This window comes from Schistocerca piceifrons, chromosome 7, assembly GCF_021461385.2.
Source record: "Schistocerca piceifrons isolate TAMUIC-IGC-003096 chromosome 7, iqSchPice1.1, whole genome shotgun sequence".
Classification (NCBI taxonomy): Eukaryota; Metazoa; Arthropoda; class Insecta; order Orthoptera; family Acrididae; genus Schistocerca; species Schistocerca piceifrons.
Window position 1 is genome coordinate 184,561,206 of NC_060144.1, and position 24,560 is coordinate 184,585,765.

The following is a 24,560-nucleotide window of genomic DNA, read 5'->3' on the forward strand; positions in this document are numbered from 1 at the left end:
AAAAAAGATGGCAACAAGGTGTTGGCATCTGGAAAGGCTGTTCGGATGGCAGACTCGAGGGACACGAGATTATCAGTAGTAGAGCGACCCAGGCAGAAACTGCCCTGACACAGAGCCAGTAGGCCACGTGACTGCAGGACCCAACCCAACCACCGACACACCATACGTTCCAGCAGCTTACAAAGAACTTTGGTGAGGCTGATGGGCTGATAGCTGTCCACATAAAGTGGGCTTTTGCCGGGTTTGAGCACTAGTATAATGGTGCTCTCCCACCAGTGCGATGGACAGACGCCATTGCACCAGGTCCGGTTGAAGATCACGAGGAGATGTCGCTTGTAGTCAGACGACTACTGACTGTGACTGTGGATCCAATCTGGCCCAGGAGCTGTGTTGGGGCACTGTCCAAGGGCACTGAGGAGCTCCCACTCTGTAAAAGGGGCATTATATGGTTCACTGTGGCGTGTAGTGAATGAGAGGACATTCCCTTCCATCCGCTGTCTGAGAGTGCGAAAGGCTATGGGGTAGATCTCCGATGCAGAGGCGCGAGCAAAGTGCCCGGCAAAGCGCCCGGCAAAGCGCCCGGCAAAGCGCCCGGCAAAGCGCCCGGCAAAGCGCCCGGCAAAGCGCCCGGCAAAGCGCCCGGCAATCGTGTTTGCATCAGTAGATAACACGCCATGTATGCTAACACCGGAAAAACCTGTTGGTGTCTGGTACCCAAAAACTTATTTGATCTTTGCCCAGACTTGGGAAGGTGACGTATGGCACACAATGGTTGAGACATATCTCTCCCAACACTCCTGTTTCCGTCTTTTGATAAGCTAGCGAATGTGGGTACGGAGCCATTTAAAGGCTATGAGGGGCTCCAGGTAAGGGTGCCATGTATGCATCTGTAAAGTTCCTTAATTTCCTCGGCGACTTCCGGCAACCACCAAGACACTGTCTTTTGCAGGGGCACCCTAAAGAATGAGGGATCGCGTTTTCCACTGCAGAAATGATTGTTGTAGTTACCTGTTCAACCACCACATCGATTTTACCATGTGGGGGAGATTTAGTGGTGACAGCTGAGATGAAAGCTTCCCAGTCCGCCTTGTTTAAAGCCCATCTGGGTAGGCATCCATGGGCCTGACGCCGGGGCAGTGACAGGAAAATGGGGAAGTGGTCACTACCACACAGGTCATCATGTGCTCTCCAGTGGATAGCTGGGAGAACCGAGAGATCAATGGCCAAATATGTGTTATGTGCCACACTGAAATGTGTGGGGGCACCTGTATTTAAGAGGCAGAGGTTGAGTTGTGACAGTAAATTTTTGACATCTAAGCCTCAGGCAGTAAGCACGGTGCCACCCCAGAAGGGGTTATGGGCATTAAAATCTCCTAAAAGTAGGAAAGGTTTAGGGAGTTGATCAATCAGTGCAGCCAATGCGTTCAGGGGTGCTGCACCATCTGGAGGAAGATATACGTCGAGACAGGTATTTCCTGCATCGTCCTTATCCTGACAGCGACAGCTTCAAGAGGGGTTTAAAGGGGCATAGGTTCACTGCATACTGAGTTCAGGACATAGACACTAACTCCACTTGACACACTATAATAGTCACTACAGTTCTTGTAATAACCCCATATAGCCGTGGAGGGAAGGGATCTGCATTTCTGGGAACCAGGTTTCCGGAAGTGCAATGCAGAAAGCAGGTGCAAAGCTTAAGAGATACCGTAGCTCAGCCAGGTGGTGGAAAAAACCGCCACAATTCCACTGGAGGATGACATAGTGAGGCTGGGAAGGCATGAAGCACCCAAAGAGGCAGGTTATGCCTCAGGGTCACCTGCTGCCACCAATTGAGTATTTGTAGCCATTTCTATGGTGAATGAGACATCAGTGAGATCCAGGTCCACAGGGGACGCTAAGATCTTCACATCATCCTCAGATGCAGAATTGATAGGGAGTAGTGATGTTGGGGCCACCACGGGTCCTGTTTCTTAGCAGACTCCTTCTTAGTTTGCTTGCTCTCTCGCTTCTCTTTAGGGGCTTGCTGGGAAGATTTCTCCGAAGCAACTTTAGGCACGGAGGAAGACCGTGAAGCTCTTCGTGCAGCAGCTTTTGGCTCCTCGAGCCACTGGCGAGTGTCCACTGTGGCATTAGGAGACATTGGGAGAGAGGATCCCAAGCGACCCCTTCCACATGAGAAGAGCTGGAGAAGGCTGTTGCTTCACCAGCAGAGAGCCTTGCTCCCAAAGTAAGTGCTTTGTGAGCAATGGAGGAATATTTGCCCCCTACCACCAAGGAGGCAAATGTATTCTGTTGGCCCAGAGGTCCCATTGTCCGTGGCACAGAGTGATGAGGAACCACTGGCGCTTGGGACGGCAATGGTGACGTAGCTACAGCATATGTCAACGTCACCCGAATGGGATGTAATCTTTTTAATTTATGTTTAGCCTCTGTGTAAGTCAACCGGTCCAGGGTCTTTTACTTCATGATTTTCCACTCCTTTTGGAGTACTGGGCAGTCTGGTGAGCAGGGGGAGTGGTGCTGTCCACAGCTGATGCAAGTGGGAGGAGGCGCTCACGGAGTGGGTCGGTGCAGTGGATCAGTGGATATCCACAGTCTCGACATGTGGCACTGGAATTGCAGTGGGAAGACATGTGCCTGAACTTCCAGCACTTAAAGCACCGTGTAGGGGGAGGGACGTATGGTTTAACGTCATAGCGATAAACCATCACCTTGGCCTTTTCAGGCAATGAATCACACTCAAAAGGCCAAGATGAAGGCACCGGTAGCAACCCTGTTGTCTTTGGGTCCCCGGTACACACACTGAAGGAAATGAATACCCGCTGTTCTAAATTGGCATGAAGCTCGCCGTCAGACTGCAAGAGGAGATTGTGATGTAAAATTATCCCCTGGACCATGTTGAGGCTTTTACGGGGAGTGATGGAAACAGGAATATCACCCAGATTGTCACAGGCAAGTAACATTCAGGATTGGGGTGGGGATGCTGTCTGAATCAAGACTGCGCCATTTTGCATCTTGGACAGTGCTGTCACTTCTCCAAACTTATCCTCAAGGTGTTAAATGAAAAACTGAGGCTTTGTAGGTAGAAAGGAGTCCCCATCAGCTCTGCTACAGACTAAAAACCAAGGCAAATATGGCTCTCTCCATTCTGTAGCCCTATGTTCCTCCCATTGTGTAGCAAAGGAGGGTAGCGATTTAGGGTTATACCTGTCGGCACTGTATTCAATCTTGCCTTTCTTAGAGACTAATGGTGCGGTATGGTCACCAGCAAGAGATGACAGTCCGCTTCATTGCAGGTCGTCCACCTTGATGCCGCCCACTCCGATCAAGGGCTCTCCTCACAGGTGCCACCCAACCACAGCAAAGGCCAGTTGGCATGATGGCCATTGTCAGGAGTCCTGATGCCCCAGGAAGACAGGCATCTACTCCTTGGCATACGTGGGAAGTTTACAGCCCAGGCACCAGCAGTGTGATCCCTGTGTTATCGGGGGCTACCACCAAATGGGTACATGATGGCCCCACCACAATGGACTGGCTACCGTGCTGGATATTGGGCGCAGTGAAATCTAATATTGTCATGAGGGTGAAAGAGGACAGGAGATAACAGAAGAAGATGACATACCATGGAAAGTGTCCTTGCACAAATAGTTTAATCACAGGTGGAGATGCAAAGCCATGACAAGAGATTCAGGAGATCGAATCTTAGGGCACTGTGGATAACTCGTGCACCACATAAGGCATTCTTTCCAACATGGCCTGCACTTCTGCAGAATTTTGAAAGTGGCAAGTCAAACCATAGAATGGGATCTAAATTCATAGGGCCGAAAAGTGTGAGACTCCTTATAGTCGCCTCTTATGACAGGCCTATTCTAACCCCCGGACCTGCAGTGAGGAGGGGGGAGGGGGGGGGGGGGGGGAGGTAATCCATCAGCGAATGAATAATGCATTTGGGGGCAGGATGCCTGTCAAAAACCACCACCTTGGAATGGTGCGCCAAGTTCCGTGCTGGCTACAGTTTGACACAAGGTGCTGGTCGATCTGGCTGGCTAGCCACATCCATTATGGACAACAACTCAAGTGGTAGGCACACTAGCTCCCATCCCACAGTCCTGATCTCTCCCCATATTATCATCATACTTTCAGCCCCTTTAAAAAGGCCTTAAAGAGTCTACGATTCCTGTCTGATGAGGTGTCACACGCAGTTAAGGAGTTCTTCGTGCAGAAGGTCATGGTGTTTTACCAAATGGATATATTCAACCTGGTGCATAGATGAGATGACTGACTGCATGCTCACTGAGAATCTGCTTGATTGGTACATTAATTCCAGATGGTATAGCCTTCCAACAGAAACTGTTCAGTCACCCCTTGTATTTTTTTCAATACTTTTTTCCGCAATACACAAACCATTTTGGGAAAACAAAAACTTTACATGTGTAGCCATTTCTGTAAGTCAAAACAAATTTGGAGTGATACTGGTTCCTATAGTTTTAACTGATAGTACTTGCCACTATGATAATGTAAATGAAAACATTATTAAAACAATTTTTACACAAACCTTGATATCATATGTGATCTAACTTACCCCTCTGAGTCTTGTCTGCCTCTTCCTTCTGGTTAACAAGCTGTGAATAAAGCTCATTTACTTCTTTTACTAATTTTGCATTTTCCTTCTTGTAAGGTTCAATCCCACCTCGAAGAGCTGAGTGTTCCTAAAGGCAAATTTTATAATGTAGAGACCAGTTTCATTCAAACGAGGTGCTTCTAAGATTTACATCAATATCACTGCTCTATATCATAAACCCTAAATGGTAGCTAGCAGTGATTGAACTGAAACAAATGGGAATGAACTTCTCAGTTTCCAATGTTATGTAGGTGATAACACACACATTGCAGTTGAGAGTAGAATGTCACCCATTTAACATCATATTGTTTGAAGTTTCAAGGGAATTGTCATTTGTATAGTATTATCAGCTGCTATCTTCTCAATGGGCTAGGTAATGTATCAGTTCAAAGCTCTTGGTAGGAGCAGTGACCGAATTCCTGTCCGAAATAAATGAAAGATTACGATATAGTATTCCTGCAATAATGAAGTTGTTAGAGACTGAGCACAAGTTTGGAAAGATCAAAAAGGGGATAGGACATCAAACATTTTGTTTTCAAAGGAGCATTCACCTTAATAAATTTATGGAAATCACAGAAAACCTAAATCAGGATGCCTGTATAAGGATTTATATTCTACTCTTCTCAAAACTCTACATGTTAATTCCGATTTAATTTTTCTCCACAATTTCCCTATATCACTCCACATCATGTGACTGTCAGGATGGTCTCCTTGAAGCTGATTTTCTTCCCCATTACTGCCCATGTGACAAAGTTCCCCATCTCTAATTACACCATCAATAGAATTTTGCTCTCTGGCCCCTCCTTTTCCTTTTTGTTTGCATTTGAGCTTTTGCTTACACCCACAAAAAAGTGCGTTAGCGCTGTCTGACAAAGGGGCAGCTTGCAAGCTTCTATTGGAGAAAAAAGGCTGGCCACAAAAGGGTTCCCCTGCGAAAGTTCGGAAACTTTTGCTCCAAGTCAAATACTCTAGCCTCTTAACTGTTAGTTTTACATATTTATATAGTTCTTGGAAGAAGAGTGTAAAATAGAAAAATCTCCCATAAATGAAGAGCTAAAATACCTCTCATTGCCATGAACATTATACAGAGTCTGTCAGCTCTACCTGAATCCATTTCCCTCCTCACCACTATAACATCCCACATGCCCATCTTCTATACGCTCCCCTAAATCCACAAACCCAACAATCCTGGACGCCTCACTGTGGCTGATTACTATACTCCACTAAAAGAATTTCAGCTCTCATTGAACAAAACCTCCAACCAATTACTCATAATCTAATCTTCCACAGCAAGGACAATGACCACTACCTTCAACTCTTTACCATCTCCACCACTTTACCTCACAGGACCCTACTCGTCACTGTTGACACCATCTCCCCATCCACCAACATCCCTCTTGCCCACAGTCTTACTGCTATTGAGCACTACCTTCCCCAATGTCCTTCAGACTCCAGACCCACTACCGTATTTCTTGTACACCTTACTTACTTTATCCTAACCCCCTACTTCTCTTTTGAAGGGAAGGTATACAAACAAATCTGTGGCACAGCCGTGGACACCTATATGGGCGCTCCTATGTCAATCTGTTTATGGGCCACCTAGAGGAGACCTTCCTAGCCTCCCAAAATGTCAAACCCATACACTGGTTCAGGTTCAATGATATCTTCATGATCTGGGCTCAGGGCCAAGACCCTTTCTTTATTCCCTCAAAACCTCAATACCTTCTCTCCCACTTGCTTAATCTGGTCCTGCTCAACCCAGCATGCCACTTTCCTAGACGTTGACTGCCCCCTCTCTGATGACTCCATCTGACCTTTGACTACATTAAACCCACCATCCACCAACAATACCTGCATTTTGACAGCCATAATCTCTTTCACAACACAAAATACCTCCCATACAGGCCTGGTCACTCGAGGATGGCATATCTGCAGTGACAAGAACTCCCTTGCTCAGCATGCTGGTAGTCTCACAAAGGCCTTCAGAGACAGACCTAGTCCACATACAGATCTCCCATGCCATTTTCCCCTCATACCCATAATCCTCCCTTTACCTCAAAGAACCAGTAGAAGACCCTGGTGCAAGACCTGCCCAACCCACCCACCCAGCACTTTCTACTCCAATCCTGTCACAGGTTTTTCCTACCCCATAAGGAGCCGTGGCATCTTTGAAAGCAGCCATTTCATATACCAACACTGCTGTAATCATTGGACAGCTTTTTATGTTTGTATGGCTACCATCCAGCTGTCTACCAGGATAAATGGCTGATGCCAAACTGTGGCCAAGAGCAAAGCCCATTACCCTGTGGCACAACATGCAGCTGAACGTAATGTTTTTGATTTCTTTGGCTGCTTCACACTTCAGCCATCTAGATCCTCTCTTTACAACCAGCTTTTCCGAAGTGTTCATTTGGGAGTTATCCTTACAACACATTCTCCACTCCCGTAATTACCTCACAAACTCAACCTACAGTAGCATACTGTCCCCAAATCCTCCACCTCACAGTTTCCACCCCCTCTCTCCTATCATGTAGTCCCCACTCTCATTTCCCACCCTCTTTGTTTGCCACCCTCTCCCAAAGCATCCATCCATCTTTCCCCACTCCTTCCTTTTTTTTTTTACTTTATTCCCTATCTCCCTGCCCCAAAACTTCTGATGCTGCACCTGTTGGCACTCTAGTCCCTGGTAACTCCAACTGACAGCATTCATTTTCCCCCCGCCCATACACTACTATCCCTTTCCTTTCCCACCCCCTCCAGACTGCTGCTTGCATTGCATGTGATAGTTGCTTTCTGGTCCAAGTTGCTGAAGCTGGGGGTCATATGTGTGTGTGAGGAAGTGTGCTTGCTTGTGTGTGTATGGATGATGTGTGTTTCTGCTTTGCTGATGAAGACTGTGGCCAAAAGCTTTATGTAAGTGTCTTAATTGTGCCTGTCTGCAACTTAATATCTCTTCTTTACAGTACATAGCAATCTATCTTTTCCTATATTGATGATATTTCTACCTGAAGATTCCATCATTAGAACATGTAAATGTTGTCTCTTTCCATAAAGATGATGTGCTGAGTGGCACAGCAAAAAGACTATTACACACTAAGCTTTCAGCCAAAGCCTTCTTCAGAAAAGAAAAGGAAGACACACACATTCACACAAGCAGGCACATCTCTTATACACCCAACTGCCACCACTGCCCACTCTAGCCAGAAAAAAAGCAGCAACTGGGAGTGGACCAGGAAATTGGGAGGGCCAGGAGAGTACGTAGGGGAGGGAGGGGGAGGGGGGGGGGCAGAGAAGAGAGTTGTCATGCGAAGTGTCCGGAGGATGTCACGTGATAGAGGGTGACGGAAAAAACTGTTGGATGGAATGTGAGGGGATAGTAGGCTATCATAAGTTGAGGCCAGCATAATTTTGGGAGGAGAGAATGAGTTGTAAGGATAACTCCAATCTGGGAAGTTTAGAAAAGCTGGTAGTGAGAGGAGGACCCAGACAGCTTGAGTTGTGAAGCAGCCATTAAAATCAAGCATGTTATGTTAAGCTACATGTTGTGCCACAGGGCAGTCAACTTGCTCATGGCCATTCATCCTGGCAGACATCCAGTCGGTAGACATACCAATATACAAAGCTGTGCAATGCCTGCAGCAGAACTAGTATATGGCATGGGCACTTTCAAAGGTGGCCCAGCGACAAGGAAGGGTAAGCCTGTGATAGGAATGGATCAGGTGCTGGGATGGTGGATTGGGTAGGTCTTGCACCTGGGTCTTCCTTAGGGATGTGATCCCTGTGGCAAGGGGGCTGGGACTGGAAGTGGCACAGGGATGGACGAGGATGACATGGAGGTTGAGCAGGCGATCGAGCACCACTTTATGAGGGGTAGGAGGGATCTTGGGAAGGATGTCCCTCATTTCAGGGTATGATGATAGATAATCAAAGCCCTGACGAAAGATATGGTTCAGTTGTCCCAGTCTGGGGTGGTACTGGGTAATGAAGGGGGTGCTTTGTAGCTAGTTCTCGGCGGTTGTGGGATAACAGGGGGTATGTGGGAATATAGCATGGGAAATCTGTTTGCAGACTACATCTGAGGGATTGCGCCTGTCAGCGAAGGTCTCTATCTGACCTTAAGAATATTGGGCAAGGGAGTTCTCATCTCAACAGATATGCCTGGATGGCCAGGTTGCGCAGAAGGGGGTTTTTTGGTGCGGAAGGGATGGCAGCTGTTGAAATGCAGGTACTGTTGGTTGTATATGGGCTTAATGTGGACAGAGGTGTGGACAGAGCCAAGAGAGAAGAGGTCAACCAGGTGAAGTGGATGGGAGAGAAGGTGTTGAGGTTGTGAAGGAATAAGGATAGAGTGTCTTGGTCTTGAGTCCAGATCATGAAGATATCGTCAACAAACCTGAACCAGACCAGGGGTATGGCGGTTTAGGAGGCTAGGAACATTTCCTCTAGATGGTCCATAAATAGGTTCGCATAGGAAGGTGTCATGCAAGTGCTCATGGCTGTGCCGCGGATTTGTTTGTATATCTTCCCTTCAAAGAAGAAATAGTTATGTGTTAGGATAAAGTTAGTAAGACATAAGAGGAATGAGGGAGTCTGAAGAATGATGAGAAGTAGTGTTCAATAGCATCACCCCCCCAACCTCCACAACATCCTAGCCCATCCCTGTATCACTCCCAATCCCAGGCCATTGCCAGAGGGGTAATATCCCCACCCAGCACCCCCTATTCCAGTCCTGTCAAAGGCTTATCCTACCAAATCAGAGGCCAGGCCACCTGTGAAAGCATCTACACTCTTTCTATTGGTATGACTACCCATCAGCTGTCTACCAGAATTAATAGCCACCGCCAAACTGTGGTCAAGAGCAAAGCAGACCACCTGTGGCACAACACAAAGCTGAACATAACATGTTTGATTCAATGGTTACTTCACAATGCGGGCCACCTGAATCCACTTTTCCACCAACAGCTTTTCTGAACTGCTAAGATGGGAGTCATCCTTACAACATATTATCCCCTCCAGAAATTTCATTGCCTCCTCATCCCTCCCCCCCCCCCCCCCCCCACACCCAACAGTTTCTGCCACCTCTGCCCTACACCCAACTCCCAATTCACATCCCCCACCCTCATTGTGCTTGCTCTACATCAGTGCACTCGCCAGTCTTTCCTTCTCTCCCCATTGCCACCCCCACACCCTCCACCACTGCCCCTTACATCCTTGTGCTGCTGCCTTCTACAGTAGTCCTTGACAGCACTCTTCTGCCCCCCAGCCATCCCATTCATACTCTACTATCCTTCCCTCTTCCTTGCCCCCACTCCCAATTGCTGCTTCCATTCAATGCAACTGTCATTCCATAACTTATGAGGAAGTAAAACAATCCAGCATTTATGAAAAATAACCATTATATCTTCCCATACATCTGCAGCTTGTATGCAAATTTACAACCCTGAAAATTTCTTAGGAACAGATGCCAAGTACGAACAGCTCACGGATGATTCCTCTTACTTTTAGGAACAGGAAATTAACAACTGGATCAGGTTTACGAGTTATTGTGGGTGTATAAGAACGTGTATTTACAACTGCTGAAGAAACACTTTTCCCATGGCTAGAAGAGAAAAAGCCTTGGATTCTTTCAAGAAGTGTATCAATCTGTATTCAATCAACAAACTTATACAAATAAAACCATAGTGGTGTATACATTCACAGTAAAGATGGAATACATCGTTGTTTTGGTTATTGGTTGTTTGATTAGTGGCTTTAAAAGGGGCTAACCAGTGCGGTCATCAGTTCTTTCTTCCTTTAATAATCAAAGCCCAAATTATTCCATGAGGAGCAAAGGGATGACAGCCAGTTTAATCTTTAGCAACATCACCTAGTGAGCAGGGCCAGGTAAGAAGTAATGTGAAGGAAAAACAACTATTAACAAGTAATAAAATACAGTGATGTGGGAGAGATGCACTGGCCACATGGGGCTGGAGACCTTCCATGGCTAGTCTTGTGGCAGGAGGTATGCTTCCACACCCAACTGGCAGTCCCCCTATCACAGATAGAATTCTCCATCACAGAATGGTTAATTATGGAAACAAGTATGAGTACGAAAACATAAAGAGGCCGAATAGGACTCCTAGACTTCTTGTTGTGACAATAAGTGTCTACAGTTCAGGGGCAGAGACAAAGCAACTCCAATATTTAGTTAATACACTGTGAGAAGAAAAGTGAAAGTAAGACAGCCACAGAAAGTAACTAAATACAGTGAGGAGGGAGAGGTGCACTGGCCACAAGGTGTTGGACCACAATGTTCACATAACAGAATAGTAAAAATGTGATCAGAACAGAGCTAAACTTCAAATGATGGTAAATAAACCACTCTCTCCAATAAAATAAGAAACCAAGTTTGCCATGTGGGCATCGTCATTGAACAGTGGAGGCAGTGACTTGAGTATCTTTGTTTACCACAAGGCAGTGAAGTAAAGACATTGACAAGACATCCATAGTCCACCAACAGAGAGGGTGCCACAACACCATCTGAGGATTTTAGCACGAGTCACCCAGTGTGGCCTATACAGAACTGGCAAAGGAGAGTCAGTTCCCCTAAGAAGGATGAAGGGAGCTCACCAAGTGGGTTTGGACCCTTTTATTGCTCCTAGACTTCTTGTTGTGACAATAAGAGTCATTCTCCCTTTCATGCCTCCAAAAGTGGAAGATACAGTGTCAACCACAAGTCTGATTCCAGCATACTCATCTCCAATACTTCCATTTTACTAGTTTCCTTTGCTAACTCACCTGAAAGCTTGTTCCCCAGAATGTTTAATCGGATTCCTCATATTCACGGTAGAATTGGGAAATGATAGTACAGGAAAATCCCCACTTCATCGCTACATTGGACATGCCATATCCCATCGCTTGTGCACTGACTATAACATCATGTTCAAAATCACTTAAATCTTGATAACCTGCCATTATAGCAGCAGTAGCCGATCCAACAACTGCAACAAACACTTGTTATCTTTTGTAGACATTGCTGACCACAGAACCATATTCTGCCTGTTTACATATCTCTGTTTTTGAATCTGCATGCCTAAACCAGTTCCTTTGCTGCTTCAGTGTGTATGAGTGAAGAAAAGAAAGTTTGGAAAAAGCAATTAGGCAGTGACAATAAGTGTCCCCACGGAAAAGACAGATCATAACTAAGGAATCCTTGCTACCGACCAAGTCTGAGAAACTTGATAATCAGAGACAGGAATGCAGCACAGGAAAGGATGGAGTATCGCAATGACTACGAGCTCCATGCCCACCAAGCATGTACTTATGAAGTCACGATTTTAGTGAAAACTCTGAGATGTCATCTACAGATAATGGATGGAGACCTCCAGAGGATCAACATTTGGTTCAGGAACAGACAGTAGACCCTCAACATTAGTAAATGTAACACACTGTCCACCAGTGACAGAAACAGCCACCATGGTTCAATTACAAGATAGGCAAAAGATTCAATGGGAACTGCATCAACTAAAGTATTTTGGAATATCTGTCTAGAGTGATATGGAAAGACCACATAAAAGTAGTTTTAGGAGAATCCGACGACAATGCAAATAGAAGAATTTTAAGGATTCTTGAGTACTGCTCGTCAAACTGGTATCCTAATCACATATGATTATAGAGGGGATCCAACAAAGGCAGTCACTAAGAAAGAGGTATAATGCAGTATCAAGATGTTTACTATGCCATAATTAAATTCTGAGAGCATACATTCTCTTTACTTCCTAAAATGTATATTTAACAAAAAAAAATTCTTCATATGAAAATCAGAAATATTAAAGCTCACATTGAGACATACTGACACAATCATCCTACCTGAAAACTGTTCAAGACAAACAAGGCATGAGATAAATCATAGAACTATGAGAAGTCCTCTTTTCCATACAACAGATTTGGCTTGTCGTGTATAAATATGGATGTTTTCTTCAGTAGCAGCCGTTGCTGTGTATCTGGACTCACCCATCCCAAGAGATTTATATTGTGTTTGCTCTTTGAAACCAATAAGACTGACTGAATGGAGGAAAATCACTAAAAGGCATATGCAACTGTTCAGTATATTTTATGTCACAACAGCTGCTTTAAAAAAAGTGCACTGTTGACTTATTGATCAGTTACAATGTTTTATTCAGACTGAGGAGAACAAATAACAGAACTTTCTCACGTAAAATTATCTAGTGACAATCTATTTGTAAATGGAATGGTTCCAGTTAAGATGCAGATAGTCTAGTCCACAGAAAGAGCAAGCCTCCAGTTAATGCTTCATTTTTCTATCTTCTTTTGCTTTCAAACATACATGTATTTTGTTTTTGGAAACAGGTATCTTCATTTCCTAGCAATTATTCCAATAACTTACCACAGCAATTTTCACTAAAAATGAAAAGGAATTACAATATAGGTAAGTATGTATAATGGAAAACATGCTGATTTTGGAACAGCATTTATATAAACAACACAAAAAATCATTGCTAGTATAACAGAATTTAAAGAGAAATCGGAAAGTGAAGAATACAAGCTACACCTATACAAAGTGCCCCATACATATAAATGATGACAACAGAAGAGCTCTGCAGCAAGAAAATCAAGCTTGAGATCTTTACAATCAGAAATCTCTGACATACTTAAAAACAATGTTAGAATACTTCTTGGTGACTGCAATGAGCAACCTGAAAAGTAAAAGAAGATTCAGAGTATGGTGGTTGATTATCCAGAGCACTTAAGAACAGACACAAATTATAAAACACCTCAATATGAGTAAAATATTTGAGTTAAAACCAATGTCCATACATTTTCGAAAGTTACCAAGAAAAGGCAAAACTTCGATATCCCCCAATCCAAACCTAGGAGGCTACTTTAAACTGGGTCACATAGCCTTATTCAAAATGAGTACCGTGGAAATTGTGAACTTTAAAGTAATCAGAACTGGGGAATTTGATTCAGATCATTCTCTCCTCTAGATTTGGTTTCTCCCATCTAAAATGAAAAAGACAACCAAGAAAGATGTTGGACACAACTCCACTACAGCTAACATCATAATAAAAATTATAGAAAACTGTGGAGATGGCATTGAAACAACAAAAAAGGTGACTGATATGAAACCCAGGTACAAATTACTAATGCAGCAGAGAAAACTTTAGGGCCAGTCAAGAATTTTTTTTTAAAAAAAAAGAGCATGTGAATAAGTTGTGTGAAGAATTAGAAAAAAGTGCATAAAATGGAGATGTTCAAAAAATAACACTTAGAACAATTCAGACAACAAAGAGAAAACACCAAAAATAATCTGGTAAATCAAAAGAATCCAGTTATAAAATCTTAGCTTATGGAAACACAAGAAAATTTCACCAAAAATAATGTCTACTAGAAATTTTTACTGAACTTTTAAATATAGGCCTATACTTAAAAAGACACAATGCACCAAGCAAATGCTTCAGAGATGAAAATGGCAAAAAGAGGATTAAATAACAAAGAAAATTGTGAAATATTAGCAGGTCCAACAGTCAAATTGGAATTTCCAGTCTACCACAAAATCTGGAGGAAGATTTCCCACCAACAGTGCAAGAAATTCATGAACACATCAAGACACTCAAAAACAACAAAGAAAGTGGTGGAGATTCCTTTTCAGCAGAATTATTGAAAAAGATTTTAAAAAATTATAAAAGACCTACAACTTGTTTTTGAGAAAGTTTGAAAAAATTAAAAAAATTCCAAAAGAGTAGCATTAACCCGACCATTACACAAAAAGGGGGAAAGGGTCAAAACGTCAAAAATTATAGAGGACTGTCACTTCTACCACTGGCATACAAAATGTTGTTATAAATTCTGTTGGACACTGCTGTAGATCTTTGAACAAACAACTGGTAAAAGATCAGTGTGGTTTTGGAAAGGGAAGATTCTGTACAGCACAAATTTTTAATTTAAAATCAATAATTCACTAAAGAATGTTGACTAACAACCCTATAATCATGTCATTTATTGATTTTTAAGAAAGCATTTGATTTGGTAGACAGTGAAACGTGAGATAAAAACAGTTGAGAGTTTGGTGTTAAAATAAAATTAGCAAACAATTTGTGAAACTTCAAGAAACATGATATCTAAAGTTTAGAAAAAACTGTAAGGATCTGAAATTTGAAAAAAAGGGAAGGAGAAGAACCAATCATTCTGGGAAGGAAAGCAAATGGAATTAAGGTACACTGCCTGAGTTTTGCAGAAGATTTTGCAATGCTTTCAGAAAATCTGACAGAAGCAGTTACTCAAATAAATTTTCTGGTAAAAATAGTGAATACAACTAGTCTCAAAATGTAAGCTGAAAAAAATGCATAACAAATATTAAAAAATGCACAAAAATCCACAGAAATACAAATACGTAAAATAGAGTGAGTAAGTAAAGTTAAATACGTTGGAGAAATCATGCAACAAAATGGACAAGAAAAATTTACAATAGACTTAAAGAGTTAACAAAATGGAATGAGCGTATGATATGATAAAGAATGTTTATAACAAGGAATGTGTATGTACAAAAACAAAACATTACACCAGAGAGGTGTGACCAGAACATTCATTTGGATGTGAATGCCTAGCAATGAACTACAAGCTGGCAGACTAATAGTATTTAAAAGGCTCGTTGGAAAATGAGAAGTAATGAGGTGATCTGCAAAAATATAGAAAAAATATCAGAAGTATTGGCTAAGCGAAGATTAATTCTCTACTGAATGAATACGAATAGCCTAAGAAAACCAATATTCCTGTGTTTCTGTAAGAAGAACTCAACAATAGCGTGGATTACGGAAGTATGGAAAGGTGTAGAAAGAAACATCAAAGAATCAGAAATAATGGAAAGAGACCTTTTTAAGAAACAAATACTAAATTGTTTAGGCCTTCAGGGTAGAAGTCAGGAACAACATGGACAGAAGAGAGGAAAAGACAACATGGAGATAAAACAAGTGACTACTGGCAAAATAGGAAACATAGAAAGGAAGGAACTGAAGTTGTTATGTGATCCTGTTGGTAAAAACACACACACACACACACACACACACACACACACACACACACACACACACACACAAAAAAAATTATATATAATTCAATGCAAATCCAAGGCAATGACTTTTCCAGCAACGACATTCTTCTCTTTTAAATGCACTAGATCAACAGGAACAACACCACACACATTCCTAAATTCTGCTTCCATATAAAGATTTTTTTAAAAAGCTGTAACTGGAGAGGAAGTGAGCACAGACAGCCATCACGAAGCCCCACACATAGTAATGCGTAATAGCAGGCAGCAATCATCAAGTAACAATAAGTCATTTAAATAACATCCAGTTCATGAATCATTTTTCACTGAAAAAATGATATGAGTGTTCCGTTGTAAATTGAAACTTTCCTAGATAGGGAAATTCCCTCCTATGAATAGTAAGCTCAAACGTTGAAACATACCAGTAAAAAAAATGTAAACAATTTTGAATTGAAGATCTGGTTCCTGTTTTAAAACTGGCCGCGAATTTTCACAGAGTTTTTATTTTGCACTTTTTTAGTGATCTATGGTTTTGTGTAACGCAAAGAGAATATATTTGCATAAGAACCCTTTTAAGGTGCTTAACAAAAATATGAACGTATCAGTGTAACTGTATTAAAATCAGTGTGCACATAAATGTTTGTCGTGTTTCCCGGTACAATGGAACGGTATAGTGTACAGTCAAATGCTGTGGTGTAAGAGCTTTACTAATTAATGTGATTGTCATTACTAACAAATATGAACAATTTTTAACTCGGTAAATCTGCAAAGTTGCCACGGTATCACACTGGCCATATGCTTTCGCATGTTTTCCTCTCTCAAGTGATCGCAATATTGGGCTTCATCTCCGTGCAACATTTATCATGATCTGAATCATCAGCAACTACGCATTATGTCAACACATCAAGAAATTTGTAGGCCAGCGTCAACACACTAATGTCCATCCAAATATGAATATCAAACTAAGCCAAGGTATTGCAAAGTCTCTGGGACCAGGCGACGCTCACCTCGAGAGTTTTTTGAGCAAGTTCTTTATAATGTCTTAAGCTTTCCGTAGTATGTAGCAAATCAGAAAGTAAAGCCTCGACAAGATGTAACGAGTCTGTACCCAAACTCTGATGGTATCCCAGCTCGTCTAAATTTCTACGTAGATTGACGTACTTCTTTTCTTTCAGATTCAGTTCGGGCATCATGACGTTCATTTATAAATAAGCTACAACACTTTATACTTTGCAAAAACTGGCGTTTTTTTTAGTTATCTTCCGAATGCTACCTTACAGTTTACAGTGAAACTATAAAATTCTTCTTTCTTTAGCAGTGTTGTATATTGACGGCAAATTCTGCTGGCTACGAGGGTAAACACTCTACGAATAACACAACGTGAAGCACTTCAGTCACACGAATCTTGTCCTTTTAAGTGTTTAAGTTGTAAAAACGTTTTCATAATGAATATCGAACTTTCTTCAAGCCTCACGGGTCAATAACACTATTTAGAAAAACCGCACTTTGTTCACAACCTCAAACTCGCCCCTACGTCCGAAATACACTTGTCAAATTTCAGTCGCGCGGGCCGATAAACATTTGAAAAAGAAAGCATCAAGTCAGCCAACATTTGAAAACTTATTATGTTTCGAAAACTTTTACTATGATAAAAAAAATAATAATGGAGCCCTATCAGTTATTACTAGGATTTCATAAAAGTACTCGTCTTCGTTGTTTTTGCCTATTAAATTTCCATCCGATACTGTTTGAAAACTGAATACATTCACTCCGGTCTGTTGGGGACTCGGAATGGCAGTGACTCTTATGAGCCATGACACATGACAGGGATCGATTAGCTGTTGAATAGATGTAATAGTAGAAGAACTAGCGAGGTAATTGTTTTATTAGCCCGTGAATCCTTGTAGAAGGATATTGAACATATTACGGTGTTAGTTAAAAACATGCAACATAATTCTTCCATATCGGCATTTACATAAGTACGTAGACAATTTGATAAGGATGGGCCGTTGCATTGCAGTAGGAATCATGCCAGCATTTACTTAAATTAATTTACAGAAACCACTGAAACCCTAAATCAGTATGGCCGTATGGAGACTGGAGCCCCCATCCTCCCACATACAAAATCAATCAGCAGAAAGCTAATTTTAGACGTAGTAAGAAATGGATCAACAGAGATATCATGAACGATAGAGAAGGTTTAAAAGAATCGTATGGAAGACTTTTTTTATCGGTCGTCTGAATGATTTGATGCCGCCCGCCACGATTTCCCCTCCTGCGCCAATCTCTTTATATCAAAGTGGCACTTGCAACCTACGTACTCAGTATTTCCTGGATGTAATCAAATCTCTGTTTTCCTCTACTGCTTTTATCTGCTACAGCTCCATCTAGTACCGCAGAAGTTATTACGTGATGTATTAACAGATGTCCTACCATCCTGTCCGTTCCACTTGTCAGTGTTTTCCATACACTCCTTGCCTCCCCTATTCTGCAGAGAACCTCCTCATTCTTACCCTACCAGTCCACCTAATTTTCAACATACTTCTGTAGCACCACATCTCAAATTCTTCGATTCTCTTCTGTTCTGGTTTTCCCATAGTCCACGTTTCACTACTGTACAATGCTGTGCTCCAAACATACATCCCCAGAACTTTATTCCTCAAATAACAGTAGACTTTTCTTCACCACTGCCAGTGCTGATTTGCTTTCTATGTCCTTCTTGTTCTGTCAGTCATGGGTTATTTTGTTTTCTAGGTAGCAGAATTCCTCAACTTCTTCTACTTCTTGATTATCAATTATGATGTTAAGTTTCTCACTGTTCTTATTTCTACTATTTCTCTCTGCTTTGTCTTTCTTCGATTTTTTTCTCAATTCATATTTTGTACTCGTTAGACTGTTCATACCCTTCTGTAGATCCTGAAATTCTTCTTCACTTTCACTGTAGATAGAAACGTCATCAGCGAATTTTATCACTGATGTCATTTTGGCCTTGAATTTTAATTCCACTGTTGAAGCTTATGTTTCCGTCATTACTTCTTCGATGCATACATTGAACAGTAGGGGCGAAACACTACATCCCTCTCTTACACATGAGCACTTCGTTCTTGGTCTTCCACTCATTCTCTCTTCTTGGCTCTTGTATATGTTGTATAATTACCAGTTTTTCCCTATGATTTATCCTTGTTTCTCTCAAAATTTCGAACATTTTGAACCATCTGACAACAATGAACGCTTTTTCCAGATCAACAAATCCTTGATTTTTCTTTAGTATTCCATTATCAACCACAATGTCAGAACTGCCTCTCTGATGCCTTTACCTTTCTTAAAGCCAAACTGATGGCCATCGAACACTTCCTCAACGTTCTTTTCCATTATCCTGTCATTATTCGTGTCAGCAACTTTGATGCATGAGCCTTTAAGCCGACTGTGCTATATTTCTCGCACTTATCGGCTCTTGCTGTCTTCGGAATCGTGTGGACGATGTTTTTCCGAAAGCCATACATTCTGCACAGCAGCCTGAATAGTCGTTTTGTTTCCTCTTCACGTCAATGATTTTAGAAATTCTGATAGAATGTTTCTATCCTTTCTGCCTTATTCGGTCTTAAGTCCTTCAAAGCTCTTTTAAATTCTAATTCTAATACTGAACCCCAGCCCTAGATCTATGATAGCGCCCTCCCCCTTCCCAATCCCCCCACTCGAGCGTTTAAGGTAAGATGTCAAACATAAAAAAAAAAAACGGTTTTTGAAAAATATTTTCGTTTTGTAGCGCACATCTTCCTGAAGAGGTTGATGTATAGAGCATATATGTTCGAGGCAATGTAAGACTTGATATTTAATCTTAGATGTGCCAAACTGCGGTGCCACACCCTTTCACTCAACATTCTTCTAACGCACGTCACTATATCTCACTCTGAAATTCAAGCGTGTGAGGCGGTTTCACAATCCACATCTCTGCAAAGACAACTCAATATTTATACCAAGTGGAATTATTTATTACCGCGAGAATAAAAGATCTTCAGAAAATTTGCACCCTTTATTGAGTAAAAATCTCTCGGTGTACATGCCGCGTCAATTCAGGATAAAACTCCAAGCTTTCGACCACCACCTCCATGGTCGTCGTCAGGGCTAAAGCTGACTGTCGTGAACTAGCGAGGTTCCCACTTTTATATGCAAAGGACGGCTCCTGATTTGCTGGAAGATATCATAGCAACAGCGATATGGCGCGTAGTGAAGTGGCGCCCTGTACTTACATAGATATAGTTTCTATCACGCGTTGCTTGCAACGCCATCCCTTGAATCAGGAGGTAAAGTGCGGGAAGTTTTTCTCTGCGATTTTTCTTTATCCACTGCACTCTTCCAAGTGTTGCTAAGTGCATAGCCGTTGTCTCTGTTAAAGTTATTATCGCTAAGTCTAATTTCGACTGCTTCCCGGATCACAGAGTCCCAGTAATTCGATGTGTGGGCTGTTACTCTGGTTTCTTCAAATAAAATCTTATGCTTGTTAAGCAGGCTATGTTCAGCCACCGCTGATTGTATTTCAGGTGGCGCTGGTGCTCGATGCAGCGGTCGGCAACGGTTCTTACAGATTGGCCCACGTAATTCTTGCCGTATTCAGAAGAAATAGTATAAATTCCCGGTACTCTTAAGCCGAGACTATCTTTGACTGGTCTCAACATTTCCTTAATTTTCCTAGGTGGTCGGAAAACTGGTTTTATTCCTTGCCTCTTCAGGACTCTGGCTATCTTGCTCGTTGTAGCACGGCAAAAAGGAAGCCGCACTATGTGTTGGTCCTCTTCTTGTATATGACCGGCATCGTGTCTTACTTTCTTGGACAATACTGATTTAATTCCACCGGCAGAATAACCATTCCTCTTGAAAACAGTCGTCAAATGGTTAATCTCGGGACCGAGGTGGTCCTTGTCGGAAATAGTCCTGGCTCTGTGTACTAAAGTATTCAGCATAGCTCTCTTCTGAGACGGATGATGGAACCTGTGCCTATGCAGATATAAGTGTGTATGGGTTGGCTTCCTGTACACAGAATGGCCCAGTCGTCCATCCAGCTTTCGCTCCATCAACACATCTAAAAAAGGTAACTTCCCTTCCTTCTCTACCTCCAATTTTGCCTATTAGCTAATAATGTTCTCTTTTGTATGACATAAAATTAATTATAGAAAACATAAAACCAGTAGAGGCAAGAGACAAGCAAGACAGTACACATGTCATCACTCCTTAGGTCCCAGCATCTTTTTCTCTCGAATCTTGCTACAGCTTTACAGGGCGTGTTTTCCTTTCTGCGAAAGAACTATTACCTCATTAAAGTATGCCAAAAGTTTTGCTACATGCAAAATCAAAATGTCGTTGTCTAATACTGAGAAAGCTGTTATATGAATAGTACCCAAGACGGGTGTGGTTTCTTGATCTGATTACGTCTATTTCGTCATTGTCTGCTGGGTAAAAGGAAATATTGCAGCAATTGCAACAGACGCTAAATAAGAGAGACTGTTTTGGCACAAATGGTCATTTTTATCTACCTCATTTACGTAAATGACACGACAGAACATAATTCACGGTGTACCAATAGCAAATGCACATTAGGTCTGTTACAAGCAAAAATTTTTTTGTTGGGAGATAGTTTCACATTTCATTCATACGCAACATTTTTTCAAGCAAGAGATCGAAAAGTAGTAGTAGCACGAAAATCTTATATAAATTTCGAATCGTCATATTCTTCCATATAACTTGTGTGATGTTCCCATTTCTTCTCCTTCCTCTTCTAACAAACAATCTTGTCATCACTAATTCTGCCGTTGTCAAAGCTTATTCTCCACTTAACTTCACTAATCCTACCAGAATCACCGGTTCAGTTATCTCGCACTTATTCTCCGGTTAGGCGTAATTATGTATTCGTACAACGTGTGTTCCGTGCTCTCTCGAGAATAGAATTAAGTGGTTTCCAGGGATTGTGTAACTGGCCCTTAGCAGTGTGACGATCTAGCAAAAATTTTCTGTCAAAATTTCACTTTGTTGGATACACCGAGAAGACAAAATGTAATCTCTCTTACCTGTTACTTACGCAACAATGCATTCAAGTAGCAATGAATTAGATTATATTTCTACTAACAAATTTACAGCCAAAAGTTATTCCTCATGTAAAGCTAAACTTCATGTATTCCATGTGTCAAATGCTCAATCAGTATAAAATGTACGTAATAACTGGAGTATGTACCCAAGGTATCACATAGAATATACCACAACTACCAACAATATACGAACAAACAACTGCTGAAAAAGCAAGCAGTGTCCTGACTTGCAACACTCTCACTAATGTATCAATACATACAAACGCAATAAACATACATAATCACTAACTATTTCAGATGAGAATAGCTTGAGGTTCTCACCTGAAATAGGCAGAAATAGGCTATTATCAACCAGTAAGCTATTTAGACTATATTACTTATCCAAATATAGTATACCACTTCCATCTATATATTGCAACTTATTTTCACCACAATCATTGTATTACATGTTTTTATTTTTCTTTGTCATTTGCATTATGTAAATTATATTCTCATCAAGTTGGCAGAAACAAATTACATACAACCACTTTAACAATTGTTAAGCATTCAATTCACTGTGACCTTAGAGAAATTTTTATATATTATGTTCTTTATGTTATTTAAAAAAAGCATTATGAACTGTATACGAACAAGACTGCATTAATGAGAAGTCTGTACTGTTAGATTTAGAAGCATCCAACCCCCTTACATTTCAAGGCCTTGTGTTACGCTGTACTGTTAATGCAATAAATAAATTACCTGTTACTCCCGTTAGTCTTTTATTTCCACTCTGATAGTCTGAATCTATGGATTTCACTAATGATTATGACAATGCGTATCATTCACACACCCAATCGACCACATAAACAAACAGCGATTGGCATTTATCCGTTTCAGTTTATTCAGCTCAGCTCATATAGCCCTGTCCCCATTTTTTTGCGGGAAAGTTTTTTATGGCTACAGAAAATGGGGACTCCCTTGACAGAGAAATCATGTAACTATGCACGCATTCAAAAATCAACTTACGATTGATTGAGAAATCAACCTAGAATATGTTCAAAAATATTCGAAAACCAACAGGGATGCGTTTCAAAATCATATGAACAATCGATAGGCCAACGTGCACTGGGCGCTAGGTGCTTTGAGAAACAAAGGTTTTTTTCTTCAAGAGTGAATTTGGCACCCACTGAAATTGCTGCCCGAGGCAGGTACCCCAGTTTGCCTCTGCCCCCTAGATCTGGGCTTGCTTGATCCCTTATCTACATCTACATCTGCATCCCCATAGATGCTCCACAAGCCACCATACGGTGCGTGGCAGAGGTACCCCGTATCACTACTAGTCATTTCCTTTCCTGTTACATTCGCCAATAGAGCGAGGGAAAAACGTCTATCTATATACCTCCGCATGAGCCCTGATTAGGCATGGAGGGGCTCCACTTAATATTCACGTAAAATATGAGTGTAGGCTTCAGTTTAGAATGGCACTTCCCCTCCAGCGCTCGGCATTTCCCACTACAGTGCCTGCCAGCAACCCCTTACCACTACTGCTCTCCTACACGTGCCCTGCGGACTGTGTATTTACCAGCCACCATACCCTGCAGCCACCACTGGCATGGCTGAAGGAAAGTTGGACAGACTATAGTTCGCCATACCAACATACTATAGTATTCCATTTCAGTACTACAGTTCTACAGGGAGTGTGGACAGATCCCACTCCGCACTTACAGGCAAGTATCCAGGTCGTTACAGTGCAGCAAAGATAGCTGAAGCGTATGCTGTGCTTTATGTGTTGTTACAACTAGTTCCGACAATGCTAAATGTGTAGTGGTGATGTCCTCCAGAGAGCTGAGAAGTTATGTACAGTACCATCTGGTGAGTTGTAGCAACATGTGCGATCTGAAAAGCAAAATATAGAGGTACTAGGGTGTTTTGTGACATCAGTTTCTCAGTGAAGATGCTGTATATTTAACAGTGAGCATCTAATTTAACTAAAATTACCTTAAAGATAGATCCAGTGGAATTCTTTATTCAAAACCGTTGCTCTTAATACTATTAACTGGCATAATTTCTATTTGCAGTTACAACTCTTTTGTATGGATTTTTGCAGATAATAAATTCATAAAACTTTGTCAGCATGACCAGGAAGGATTCAGGATTCACACTCATAGCAGTGGAAGTGCAAAAATATAACAAAATAAATTTTTTTTAGATATGAAATTTCATCATTTTTTCACTTACTGTTGGCTGCATTTGTTGCTATAGGTACATTTTTCTTCACAAGTAAGAGATATTCCTTGATGCATTTGGCACAGCATACAAACCATACTTACAGGTGTATGAAACTCTAGAATTTTCCAAATCTATTAAAAACTGTGGTAAAAATTGAGATAATTAACTACAAAATTTGATTTTTTTCTAAACATGAAGTTTAAAACGTAACAGCTCATTCATTTTTTTCATAAATTAAATAGATTCTAGAGTTTCAGACACCTGTAAGTATGTTTTGTATGCTGTGCAAAATTCATCGAACAGTCTCTCTTACTTATGAAGAAAAGGGTACCTATAGCAACAAATGCAGCCAATAGTAAGTGAAAAAATGATGAAATTTCACATGTAAAAAAATATTTTGTTATGTTTTTTAACTTCCGCTGCTACGAGTGTGAATCCTGAATCCTTCCTGGTCATGCTGACAAAGTTTTATGAATTTAATTATAAAAGTATAGACAGTGGAAATTAAAATGTCCTGTGGTGCCTCTCCTGCTCCAAGTCGGCCCGTTTGACGCCCTACCACCCTTTAAGAGCAATGGTGACATCAATATAAGGCAATAGGCAT

At 41.5% G+C, this 24,560-nt stretch overlaps 1 protein-coding gene across 1 annotated transcript in view; it reads right to left on the bottom strand.

Moving 5' to 3' along the window:
• LOC124804893 (centrosomal protein of 135 kDa-like) overlaps positions 1 to 17,222 on the bottom strand; it is a 412,291-nt gene extending 395,069 nt beyond the window's left edge. Inside the window, exons 1-2 of the mRNA XM_047265266.1 lie at positions 16,676 to 17,222; positions 4,583 to 4,709 (exon numbers count right to left, since the gene is read on the bottom strand). Of these exons, the coding sequence (XP_047121222.1) occupies positions 4,583 to 4,709; positions 16,676 to 16,870 (322 nt within the window). The 5' untranslated portion in view covers positions 16,871 to 17,222. The remainder of the gene's footprint in view (positions 1 to 4,582; positions 4,710 to 16,675) is intronic.
• Between the last annotated feature and the right edge of the window lie 7,338 nt (positions 17,223 to 24,560).